General features: G+C 56.1%; 1 protein-coding gene across 8 annotated transcripts in view; it reads right to left on the reverse strand.

Moving 5' to 3' along the window:
• The window catches only part of MPRIP (myosin phosphatase Rho interacting protein), a 155222-nt gene that overhangs the window by 65023 nt on the left and 77442 nt on the right, over positions 1-12757 (reverse strand). For all 8 annotated transcript variants that reach the window (XM_060647068.3, XM_078437643.2, XM_060647065.3 and 5 more), the window contains exon 4: positions 4981-5132. In XM_060647068.3, coding sequence (XP_060503051.3) covers positions 4981-5132 — 152 coding nt within the window. The remainder of the gene's footprint in view (positions 1-4980; positions 5133-12757) is intronic.

A 12757-nucleotide genomic window follows, 5' to 3' on the forward strand; every position in this document is an offset into this window, starting at 1 on the left:
ACCCCACAATGACCAGAGTGCAGGTGGGGAGGGCCATGTGGTCCGCCCAGGCACAAGGAATGCTTCACCCTCATGGGGCAGCAGGCCTGAACCACAGGCCTCAGAGTGCAGAGCAAGCACCTCACTGATCCCATCTTCGGGGCTTCGACTTGGTTTTAAAATGGTCCTCCCAGAGAAGATTTGTTTAGCATACGGACGGGCTGCTGTTGGGTGTCCTTTAGGGCTACAGAGGCAGGAACCAAGAGTTGTGCTACCAAAGTTCTCTGCAGCAGATCACTTCCAGGGGCTGAGCTGCTGACCTCCCAGACCCACTCACTCACCTCTGGGCCCCACCACCTGCACAATGAGGGCTCTGGGCACCTCGGCTTTGGGGAAGGTCTGGCAGAGCTGCCCAGGGACCCACCCCAAAACCCACATGTTGGAAGGTCCACTCTGGACCAGGAGCAGAGAAGGCAGCAGGGGAGTGTGGGAAGAGCAGCGGCTGATACAGATCTGGCTGTGCGACTCTCTAACCATGACCTTGGGTGGCTCCCAGCCCCTCCGGGCTTTAGTCTCCCCACCTCTGGGGCGGATTAGGCCGTGACACATCCGCTGCTTGCCTCACCTGAGCTTCATTAACATCTGGGAGGGTTGGGTGAGAGGAGACAGGAGGAGTGGAGGGCAGGAGGGACCTGGTGATGAAGGGCGCTCTCTCTAGAGGGGAAGGAACAGCAGGAGACTCTGGTCTCCCTTCTTCCTAGAACACGAGGGTCTGTGTTGGGCCAGCGGCAGCGGCTGAGCTGCGATGTGAGGCAGAGCCCACACCGCCAGCACCCTGGCCGGAGGCTGCAGCAACCCAGGACCCGAGCCTGGGTCAGGAAGAAGGGTTTGCGCCTTTCGCACTCACTGGTGCTTCTTTAATCGGGGACGGAGGAGGGGAGGCCAGTCACAGTCCGTGATCTTGCAGGACAGCCTTAGGAGGTGTGCTGGTTGTTGACAGCAGGCAGCGGGGAAAGTGGGCTTGGGTGTGGGGAGTCACAGCACCTGGGCAGAGCCGAGCTCAGCTCCGAACAGGGAATTCTCAATTTGCTGAGAGAACGAACAACTGCCTGTCCCGCAGAGACCTAAGGCACAGGGTCCTGTGGGTCACTCCTCTGTGGGCTGGTCCCAAAGCAAGAACAGAGGCCATGACTGTATCCGTAAGGACAGCAGATGAGCAGACTCCCTGAGGGCCTCACTCATATGTCATCTGAGGAACTCACATGCTCCTGGGGTTAAAAGACCCACTTTCCAGCCTGCCACAGGGGCTGAAAATTCTTTTGGGCACTCTAACAAGCTGTCGAAGACCCCTCTCATAGCTTCACTTAGGAGAGGAGAAGAGACTGCCTGACAAAGTCACCTCGTCCTCCAGGGCCCCAGGAGCACGGGGAGTATGGCAGGTGGGTGCAGAACCTGTGGGGTGCCCTGAGTCCCCGCCCACGAGCCACGCAGGACAGGGCCTTGAGGAAAGAGATCTGTGCTGTGGTTGCACTGCTAACTGCACGGAGCTCAGGGAGCTGTGCTGGAGACTCAGAGGCTGAGCACAGGCAGGGGCGGGCTGGGCTCGGAATGTGTTCCCTGAACTCGGATTTCTCACGGAAGCCCAGTAGGAAGCGTGTAACGTCATTCGGATGTGTTACTATGTAAAATATACCCGGGAAGAGAAGAGAGGCAAGGGGTGAGTACGGACACGGGATCAGTCATGGATGTGAGTGCCAGGGACGTGGTAGAGTGTTCCCCGACTCTGACAGCAGAGCCAGGGTGAATAAGACTGAAGGGGACAAAGCTGAAAGGCAGGGGCTCAGAGAAGGGGGAAAGCTTGGACTCAGCCCAGCTGGAGAGCACGGAAGAGCCCCCCGCCCCCCAACCCGCCGCCAACTCCTGCTCCCCTCCCAACTCCTCTAAAAGAGCTGCATTAAGCTGTGCCCCAAACATCCTGAAGGCTCCTCCTGGCACAAGAGAGCCGGGAAAAAGAACTGCCAACTCTCTCCATCCGGCTCTGGGAGAGATGCCACGGGCTGCTCAGGGGCCTCTGTTCAGAGAAGACCCCGGGGAGAAGGCTGGATGGACTGTCCCCAACTGCTCCTGCTCGAAGTCAGCCCAGAGGAAGTGTCTGCCGCTCATTAGGGAGCTGCGTGCTTAGACCCATCTCAGGGTCTCAGGGACCAGATGAGACCCTGGGCAAAGGAGCTGTGCCAGGTGGTGAGGATGCCAAGGGAGGAGTCCATCCACAAAGGCAAGAGGCAGACGAGGGAGAGGAGGTGGAGGCAGAAGTCTGTACCCAGGGGACACCGCCCCCCCACCTGTCTCCCTGAAGGAGGCCAAGTGTCCCAGCAGGTGGTGAAGATGGGGAAGCTGTTGCCCAGGGGCCCAGGGACAGGCTGCCACGGTGAGCCCTGCCTGCTGGGCAGGGGTAAGCGAGGCCCGGACCCAGGATGAGGAGAGAGGAAAGCGCTGGGTGGCTCTGGCTCCAGGTACGCCACCGGGCCACAGCACAAACCTCCTAACCTCACGACAGCCCAGCCTACGTGTGGGACCCTGAGAGAATGTGCATCTGGTATCGTGGTTCATCAATGACCTTGTCTGCCCACACTGCATGGGAATGACGGTCCCCGTTCCCCATACAGGTGGTGACCTTAGGAGGTCCCCTGGCCTGTGGCAAGTGCCTAATGGTAGGATTCAGGCCACCTGCCAGAAGCGCGATCAGATGCCAGTTTCCTAACGCCATGTAGCACATCGCTATATCCCTGACCTGGTCCCCCAGTTACACATGATCCAGCCTGTCCTGGGGACCCTGGACACCCCTTTCCCATCCCACCTGCTAACCAGAAGCCTCCACGGGACCTAGCTCCCAAGGCTAGATCTCCCCCTAGGAATCCAGCTGGGCAGTGGAGCCCCGGCCTGAGTGTTTCTGTCAGACAGGCCGCAGCAGCAAGTGTGAGCCAGGAAGTGCAAGTGGTTCTGTGCTGTCACTCAGGCCTGGAGGGTGGCCCTTGGTCAGGGTCCTCTCGTTTCTAAAACTTTAGTCTCCCAACTGTAGGATGAGGGATCTCTTTGTAAAAGACCTCTATACTCTTTTTTTTTTTTTTTTTCCTTAGTTTTTTTTAAGTTAAGCTCGAACCCATGACCCCGAGATCACGAGTCGCACGCTCCTCTGACTGAGCCAGCCAGGCGTTCCACGCTCTCTACACTCTTAAACCATATGGTTCTAGAACTAAGGCCAGGGAGAGGCAGAGGCAAAGTGGTCCTCCTGTTTGCCCCCAGGAGTCAGAAATGCAAACCTGCCTCTCTCCAAGGGAAAAGGGCTCAGGGTGAACTGGCACCCCCCAGCATAGGGTCACCTGGTGACCCTGCAGTGCAGCTCTGGCCCTCTGCTCCTCCTTATCACAGTGTGGACTTGAACTTTTTTTTTTTTTTAATGTTTTTATTTATTTTTGAGACAGAGAGAGACAGAGCATGAGCAGGGGAGGGGCAGAGAGAGAGGGAGACACAGAATCCAGAGCAGACTCCAGGCTCTGAGCTGTCAGCACAGAGCCTGACGCGGGGCTCGAACTCACAGACCGTGAGATCATGACCTGAAGTCGGATGCTTAACCGACTGAGCCACCCAGGCGCCCCTGGACTTGAACTTTTGAACTCGGCAAGAACTGGGGACCTTCTGACCAGTATCCTCACTTCCTCATACAGCAGCCTTAGCCTGAGATCCTGAAGGATAGTGAAGCCCAGGCCAGTGCTCAGTCTTTTTACTTATTGAAACCAAAAGGCTTCACGCTCAATTTCCCTCCACTCTGTGCTGCAATAATCAGCCCAGTACCCCTCACCCCCCAGGTTTACTTTCTCTCAAAGCTTTCTTAGGTCTTAAAGGACCAACGGGATTTTCCAAGATCCAGTGCCCAAGCTCCTGGCCGGGCTGGTGGAGCCTGCTCACCATGCACACGCTGGGTGGTGAGGTCGCACAGAGCTGGCAAGCGGTGCCCTGGGAGCAGGGACTCGCCGCGTGGGCTTAGGAGCACGGAGCTCTGCCCCCCCCGGACCGTCGGCCTCAAACCTGGGCCCCCCTCCCGCTTCCAGGACTCCCCCTGAGCCTCTGCGCACGGCACGGTCAGGGCAGTGGTGTCACTCAGAGACTTTCTTTCCTTCCACCTGGACAAAGAAGCCAGTGTACGCAGCAGCCCTGGGGTGACCGCGAGCGAGACGCAGCCTCCTCCCTCAAGGACCTGCTGCTGCCTAAGGAAGCCACGTGTGCACGCAGACAATCTGCATCTTTTCTAAGGGCCAGCCGATGGCGCCAGGTGCCTCAAGGGGGAAGGCTTCCTGGAAGAGTGCACGCTCCGGCTGACTCTACCAGTCTGAGGGATTGAGGGATCATTCCCCACTGAAGGCACAGAGCCAGTGGGCAGCAGGGGCATATGTGGTGACAAGCAGCTCCGTGCTGGGACATGAGGGTGGTGGAGGTGAGGCTGTAGGGCTGTGAAGGGTCCCCCCCCCCCCCGCCTCCAGGGCCAGCCAAGGAACCTGGACTCGTTCCCCAAGTGATGGCGTTTTCGGCAAGGTCAGACGAGCTCTGGGACTGAGCCCCTCACGGTTGAGTGACACCAGGTTGGGGAGGCGTGGGAACAGAGGTGGGGAGACCAGCGAGAGGCCTAAAGGAGACGAGGTAGCCCCGGAACCGGGCAGTGCCAGCAGAGGGAGGCGCCCGAGCACACAGGACATGAGGAGACAGCCTTGGTGGGTATGTGGACATGCGGATGACGCAAAGGCGGGTGGAGGGGGAGGCCAGTTTCTGGCGTGGTGACCAGGCACACAGTAGCGCTGTGAAGAGAAAGAGGGGACTCAGAAGCGGCGACACATTTGATGAAGAAAGGGACGGCGATATTGCCCAATTTGTGCCAAAGGGAACCGGTCCGAGAACCCGCTGGTGGGTAAGGAGCGCCTCCTCCCGAAACGTGTGGGGCAGACTCACCCGCTGATGATCTCCTTGGTCTCTGCCCGGATGAAATGCTCCTTCTCAGGGGTCAGGATGCACAGGGAGAACTTCTGGCCTGTCCGGGCCTCCCCATCCACCACATCTGTGCACTGGTTCATGTTGATGGTGCCCTGAGGCAGGGTTGTGGGCTGTAAGAAGATGGGGCGGGGAGTCACTCAGGAGCCAGCACTCATGGGTCAGAGTACGGCAGCATGGACTGTCCTTGTAGCCCCCGGCCCTCTCAACCCTTGTCACTTCGACAGGCACCTGAACCTCTCACGCCTGTGTGAGTCCCCACATACAACAGACACACGGGGTGGTGCTCTGCCTCGCCGCCACCCTCCTGGCCCCGCTTCCTCCCTACCCATCCCCGGGGAGGAGAGGTGACAGGTCTGTTCTTCTCGGAGGACAGCCAGCTGGACATTCCTTCCTAGCTGGAGAACAATATCCCAGCTGGTACTGGGGGAAGGGGGAGAAACAGGAAGGGGACAGCTCTGGGAGGACAGCTGAGGGGACAGAGGCAGCCAAGAGCCAGGTCTCACAGGGGTTACTGATCCAAGAGAGCAATGAGAAAAGGCTCCAGAGGAGGTGGTTCTAAAATAGCAAGGTTATTTTTAGAGGCAAGGAGGGGGCCAGAGAGAAGCCACATCCTGGAAGGCAGGCTGTGGGGCTGGCAGGCTGGAGCCACACACATCATAAATGCTTTAAAGGTAGGCCAAGCCCACTCGGGGCAGATGACCCACCGTCACCTCCCAGGAAGCACCCACGAGGATTTACTACAAGGCTGCCTGGCCAGCACCGGAACAAATAAATTTTTTTTTTCCTTTTCTGACACTGTTAGACCCTGAGATTCGGGACAGAACGCAAGCAAAGAAGGCTTTAGATTCCCACTGGGGTGAGGGTCAGCAGAGAAGACCTTCCTAAAGAGGATCTGTTACCCCTGCGTCCTGTGGCCCTTCACCTTTCCCCCAAGCAGGAAGATGCTTTCGGGAGGGAAACAAGGTGCCGTGGCTGTCACCATGCCAAGGGCAAGAGCTCCCGACCTCACCCAATATGGCTGCCAGCTTTCTGGTCCACAGGAGGGGGAAGGAGTATGCTTTCCAGCTCCAAGAAGCCTTTCCTCATGGAGCCTCTAGGCTCAGCCCGCCCTTCCTTAGGCTCAGCTCAGAATGCGCGCGGCAGGGCAGGAGAGCCAGCTGTGAGCTGGCCTCTGACTTCAGGTGTGGATAGAGAGGGGGCAGAGTCCCACTTCTGAGAGGGGGCACACCCATACTAAGCCTAGTGTGGTCCTTCAGTGAAGCAGACTTGTAGCATCTCTCCTGGGCCCTTCTGGAGAGTCTTTGAGCTGGAAAAGGGAGCTTAGTGGCTTATCCTGCAACCAAGCAGGGGGGTTCTTCAGGAGCAGGGAGCAAGACTGGTAGCCTGGGACCCCCCCCCCCCCATCATCTGTCTTCTGGCTGGGGAGGCCCACAGGCGTCTAGTGCCTGCCCCCACCCCCAATGAGTAGTGCTCCCACGGCCACAAGAACGCACCTTCCAACCCAGGGTGGGGCCACATGGTCCTCCTAGGCTTCCCAACCTCCTCAGTCCAGTTCCAGCACCTCCACTCTTCAGAATTTCTAATCCCAGGTCTGCTCTGGCATCATGCCACTGCCCCATGTGAACCCCCTTTGGGCAAACTAAGGGTGGTGACTTCTGCTCTTTTAGCTCAGCGTCCCGCACGCTGAAGCACATGTTCCCCCTTGCCACCGACAAGGCTCACGGATCCTCTGAGGTGGGTCCTTGTGCCTGAAACAAGGACACTGATGCTGTGGACTGCTGTGAGGATCAGGGCCCCGAGCAGGGCCACAGAGGGGAGAGGGGACAGCAGAGGGGCTTTCCCAAGGTCACGTTTCCTCCTTTGTCCTCCATGTCCACCCCAACTTGGACTCGTGGGCGTCACAAGGTGCCAACGTACGCCCGCCTGTGGCACATGGAAGCACGACGTAAGTTATCTATCTGTGCTATTGTGCCAACAGCTTATAAACTATGACACGTACGTAACACACACAGGGAAGTTAAAACACACCAACAGAAATTCTAATACTTTCCTCTCACTATGCCACCTAGTGGGCTTATCTTTAGAGACTACTGTGCCAGGGTTCAGGGTCACGAAACTGCTCACCGTCCCCTCTTGCACAGTAGTTGTGTTTGCTGGACACGTGGCCACCGGCCACCAGCAAGATTTCCCAGCCAGCCCTGCAGCTGAATGCGGTCGTGGGACCTCGTCACCAGTCGTACCCTAAGACTTCCTACAACCTCTTTGTGCCTCAGTTTTGTGTGTGTGCAAAATGCGGTCTCTACCTCCTTCCAGGCGAGCTTTCAGAAGCGTCAATAAAAAGCAAAGACATAACAAGCTATGGCCAAAGGAAACGAATGTTTATTTACTATCTGTGTGTCAGGGTCTTATCGTAAGTACGACCTCTTCCACGCCTCCTTAAATATTACTTATGAAGCAGGCACTGTCTAATCCTATTGGACATGTGGAAAAAGGGAGCAGAGTCAACAGCTCCTCCTGAGTCTGCACAGTGCCACTGGGGAGAAGCCTCACCAGCACCGGGGCCACCGGCTGTGAAGGTGCTCATTCTCCCGGGCGATCACCGCTTGCCGGGCGCGGGGCCAGCACGTCCTCTTACCGATACTCCCGCAGCCGCCCCCCCCCCCCCCCCGCCCCCGCCCCGGCTGCCAATACCGCCACCCCCATGTGCTCCTTCACTAGTCTGCCCTCAAACCGTGGACCAGGTCAACCAAGGGTCTCCAGAGAGCCCCCAGGCACAGGTGTGGCCACACCCTTCTGCATTGTCAGAGCTGAGGAGAGAGAAGACCCTTGACAATCCAACTCCCGGCCAGACCAGGCCTCGTGCTTAGAAAGCGAGGGCAGATATCCAGGCTAAAATCCACATCCAGCCAGAGGGAACCCCTCACCCCAACACTGTCGGCAGAGCTCAGCTCCATCTGACAAGCTCCCTGCCCTCAGTCTGTACCTCCAGAGGTTAGGAATCCAGGCCTCCGACGAGGCCGAGTGACACCTAGTTTTGCTCAGTTTCAAAAAAGAGGTGGCTGTCTGCAGGCCACCCAACTCTGCTCTGTTGCCAAGTTATGGGTAGGTCCTCAGCCGGCAAAGTCACCAGATGCTCTCCGGCCACCTGGGGGCTTCCGGTCCTCTTCTGGCCTCCACACACATCAGCCTGGATGGTAGGGCTGCATCAGTGTCAACTAATCCCAAGGCCGAAGACCACGGAAGCATAAAGTGACCAAGCGGGAAGGCTAAGAGCAGGGCCTCTCTCCAGGGATGTGAGCACACCCTGCTGAGAACCCAGCCCTTCTGTCATTTGCCCCCCGGCCCACAAAAGGCCAAGGGAACCTCTCCCCACTGCAGCCGGGCGCCTGCCAGGGGTATGCTTTGGAAGATGCTGCCACAGCAGCCTTACCACCTGGAGACCCTCCACCCCCACCCATCCCAGGCACTTTGGGGAAAACAGGCCTCCTCCACTTCTTGTTGGATCTCGAAGTTTGGGAAGTTTCTAAGAGCCAGAGGGAAAGAAGAGGAAAGTAGCACAGATGTACAAGAAGAGGCCAGCTAGAGCTATCCATGGGGGTCCTTCCCTCCAGGCAGCTGTGCTTACAGAACCAGCGGCCAGGCAAGACTTGGATGGAACGGGACCAGTCCAATTTACACCCCCTCCCCCATCCAGATGGGAAAACAGAGACAAAGGCTTTCCCCCAGGGCAAAGTAGTGCTCACAAAATCTTAACCCAGTCAACTGCAGGTCGTGCGACAGTTCGCGTATTTCAAGCTAATCTGCTCATGACTGACAGAGAAGAGCGCATTTCACTTTGGGATGAACAGCTGCATGGGCACACACACACGGAATGAAAAATTACGGGGCAATACTTTCACCGCGTGCGCTGCGTTCTGTATTATGTTCTCTCACACTCCCCACGACCCACTTGAGGAGTAGGAAAAGCAGTGCTACCCGGTGGTGACAGTGGTCAGCCAGCACGTCTCCAGGCTGCCAGAAGCAGGGGCAGAATATGGTCCAGGAAGGACAAGAAGACTCTACCTTTCAGTAGGAGCCGCCGCGGCAAGAATAATATTGTCTTCCGGGGTTGGGCAGGCTCTGAATAAGTAGTTACAGGTTCACTCTGATGACAGCCACAGGAGGAAGGCGCTCTGACAGGCTCGACACACAGATGCCCAGGCTGGGGCTCAGAGCGGGAAAGGGGCCTGGGGTCACCCAGAGCAAGGGTGGCCCGCGCTTACTGCAGAACCTGTCAGCAGGCAGGAGCAGAGAGAGCCCTCGCGGGAGCATGACCTCCTCCACCCTCCCCAGAGGTGACCATAACGGCTCCCACAAGCTCCCGTACGGAGGCCTCCCTGGCGGCCACACTGGAGGCATGGTCAGGCCGCTAGAGCCAGGTACAAGGAGAGAGCACATCCTTTCTTTGGGATTAAGGAGGTTAGATCTGAATTTCCTCTGCAAGGAAGGTGGCCCTTGGGGAGCTCTGCTGAGTACTGCTCCCCATCTCAGGCGCCCCTGGAACCCCGCTCCCTGAGAGGAACACGCGCTGGTCAGGATCACAGAGACTGTCCCTTGGCTCTTCCTGCTACTGCCAAGCTGCTCAGAGTCCTGAGTCTAACGAATCATGAGTCCCTCCTTCAAGAGGTGGGACACCAAATGCCATCCACGTGTAGACTGGGCCACCTGACTCTCAGCACCTGACTCTCTCCAAGGCCACAGTTCTCCCTAGTGAGCAGCTCTCTTTACACGAATATGCTCAAAGTCCAAGTTCTCAAAGGAAACTGGCAAGACCCATGGAAAAGGGGTCTTAAGACATACCCATGAATCCACCCAGGATTGGAGTGAGCTAAAGCCGCCCCCTCACCCCTCTGAGAGCTCAGAGAAGCAAGTGCCTTCCACCAACCTCGGCCAAGGGCCCCAGCAGGTGCCCTCCACACAGAACTCCTTTCCTCCTGTTCCTTGCCTGGCAAGAAGCCAGCAAAGTCCCCCGCCCAAGCATCCTCCCATGTATTCCACAGTCCTCCTGGTCTGTGGGGTGGCTCACAACCGTCCTTCACACCCGCGGTCTCGCCACAAGTCTTCAGGTGCCAGGTCTGTTTCCGTGGCCTCACGTGGCTCCTCTGGAGGGAGAGCCCCCTTCTGCACCCCCTCTGCCCTTTAGGGACTCCAACATGAAACCTGACTGCTGCAACTCTGCCTACAGGAGGAGGCCGGGCCAACCAGGCTGGGGGCTGTGGTGTGGGAGCCTGTCACCTGTGTGCCCAGCACCCCAGGAGAGGAGGAGCCAGATGACTGAGCCTCTAGCCCCTTATTCCCCACAAAGGCTCAGAGACCTAATGTAGCCTCTGGGCTTTACGTTTCTAGAACCCAACGAGCCAAGAAGTGCACCACCTCTGGTACAGAGTCTTACATCTGCCGCTCACCACATAAGTCACCTTGGGCAAGCTGCCGACTTTAAGCCTCAGTTTCCTCAAGTGTAAAACAGGAGTAGCGATATCCCTTACTTCAAATGTAAAATGAAGCAGCTACTGTGGACAATATTCTGGAGGTTCCTCAAAAAGTTAAACATGGAGTTGCCACATGACCCAGCAATTCCACTCCTAGGTTTATACTCCCAAGAACTGAAAAGAGGTGTTCAAACAAAACCTGTACACAAATGTTCACAGCACCACTATTCACAATTGCCCAAAGGTGGAAACTGCCTAAACGTCCATCAATTCTAGTCATACAACAGAATGGTGTTCAACCCCAAGAAGAATGAAATACTGACACGTGCTTCAACACAGATGAGCTGAGCCCTGAAAACATTAGCTAAATGAAAGAAGAGAAGCCAGAGACAAAAGGACACATACTGTATAATTCAGCTTAGATGAAATATCCAGAACAGGCAAATTTATAGAGACAGAAAGCAGATTAATGGTTGCTAGGGGATGAGTGGGGGAGTGGGGAATGACGAGTGACTGCTTAATGGGTAGGAGATTTCCGTTTGGAGTGATGAGAAAAGTTCTGAAACTAGACAGTGATGATGGTTGCACAACATTATAAATGTACTAAATGCCACTGAATTGTACACTTTGAAGTGGTTAAAACAGTACATTTTTGTGTTGTGTATATTCTACCACAATAAAAGAAATCCCTTACCTCACAGAGTTGTTCACAGGAAGTGAGGGCTCAGGGCTGGCACATGACCCAGGCTGCCTCCCTTGCTGTTTCCCAGCACACACACACACACACACACTCCCCACCAAGCAAGGGGATGATGGAGAAAAGACCATTTATTCAATACATTTTCTGACTGCTTGCCCCACGGAAAAGAGAGGAAAGCACAGGACACATCTGTCTCCTACCCAGGGACAGAGAAGAGGCCAGCAGGGTGAAGAGAACGGGCCTGGCTGGACTGGAGGGGCCATGGGCCGCCCTCTCCCTGAGAAGGGAGGAAACGCCAGGCCTCCAAGCCCACACCGGAGGCCAGTGACTGGTCCTAAGATGGCCAAAAACAGGCTCTTGAAAATGATGGGCCAAACTAAGGGGTTTATCCAAGGGCAGCAGAGCAGTTTACTTTCATTGTCTGTGTCTCCCAGGCGCTACGTCAAGGCCCCGGGAAAGATCAGAGTCTGGTTTCCCCATCACACTCCAATGCGGCCGGGTGTCTGCCCTTCTTTGGAGCACCAGACACTTCACCTGCACTGTGGCCTAGCCCTCCTCCCCCGCCAGCTCCCAGGCGCAGGCAGGCCCACACGTGAGTGTCACACCCATCTCTTTCTCACTGCCCGCCCCGGAGTCATCCCACTGCTCACTGATCCCAGTCCAGCCAGGGAGCTGGGAGCCTCTGGGATGTGTTCTGTGGGAGGCACGCAGAAGCAGCTGACATCCAGCGGGAAGGTCTGTGGTTTCTATTCTCCCAGGCACGGCACTCAGCTCCTCAGCACTGTTCCACAGTTAGGACCCAGGCCTAGGGTGGCCTCGACTCTGCTGGTCTCCCCATGGTCACCAGTACTGGTCCAAGAATGACCTTTCATGAGCACAAATGTGGCCAGGGCATTTTCTGTCTTAACTGCTCCCGTAGCTTCGAGCCCAAGCTCTCTGCCCCGTGTTTGAGGCCCTCAGGAGCCCCGTCCTCACGTCCTGCCCAAGCTTACAGGCCTAGGTGACCCACTGGTGAATAGGCTGGCCTCCTTTATAGCCATCTTCTGCCAGAGATGCCTGCCTCACATCCCTCACCTCCCCTCTGAAGGAAAGAGCCCTGCATGTAGCCCTGAGTCCACCTTCAGGTCTGCCCATCTCTTCTCCACAATAGATGGTGAGGTCCTCAATAAAATTAATTTGATTTTCCTCTATAGGCCTACATTGGCACCATTCAAAATGAGCTTCAGCACTTATTTTTGAATGATATATGGGAAAAAAAAACCGACCCCTCTAAGTTTACGTTGCAGATTCGTTGTATAAATACTATGCTTTATTTATAAATATTCTGTAACATACGTACCACAACATTCTACTTATAAATATGTATTATTTTATTGGCTATTTTATTTGAGAGAGAGAGAGAGAGACAGAGAATCCTAAGCAGGCTCCACCCCATGCCCCTGAGATCATGATAGCCTAAATCAAGAGGCAAGATGTTCAACCGACTGAGCCATCTAGGTGCCCTTGAATATGTATTATTTATAAAATAGGAACACCCAATCTTGCCCAATCTCATTTTTGCTAAATG

The sequence above is a fragment of the Panthera onca genome, chromosome E1 (assembly GCF_046562875.1).
Source record: "Panthera onca isolate mPanOnc1 chromosome E1, mPanOnc1 haplotype 2, whole genome shotgun sequence".
Taxonomy (NCBI): domain Eukaryota; kingdom Metazoa; phylum Chordata; class Mammalia; order Carnivora; family Felidae; genus Panthera; species Panthera onca.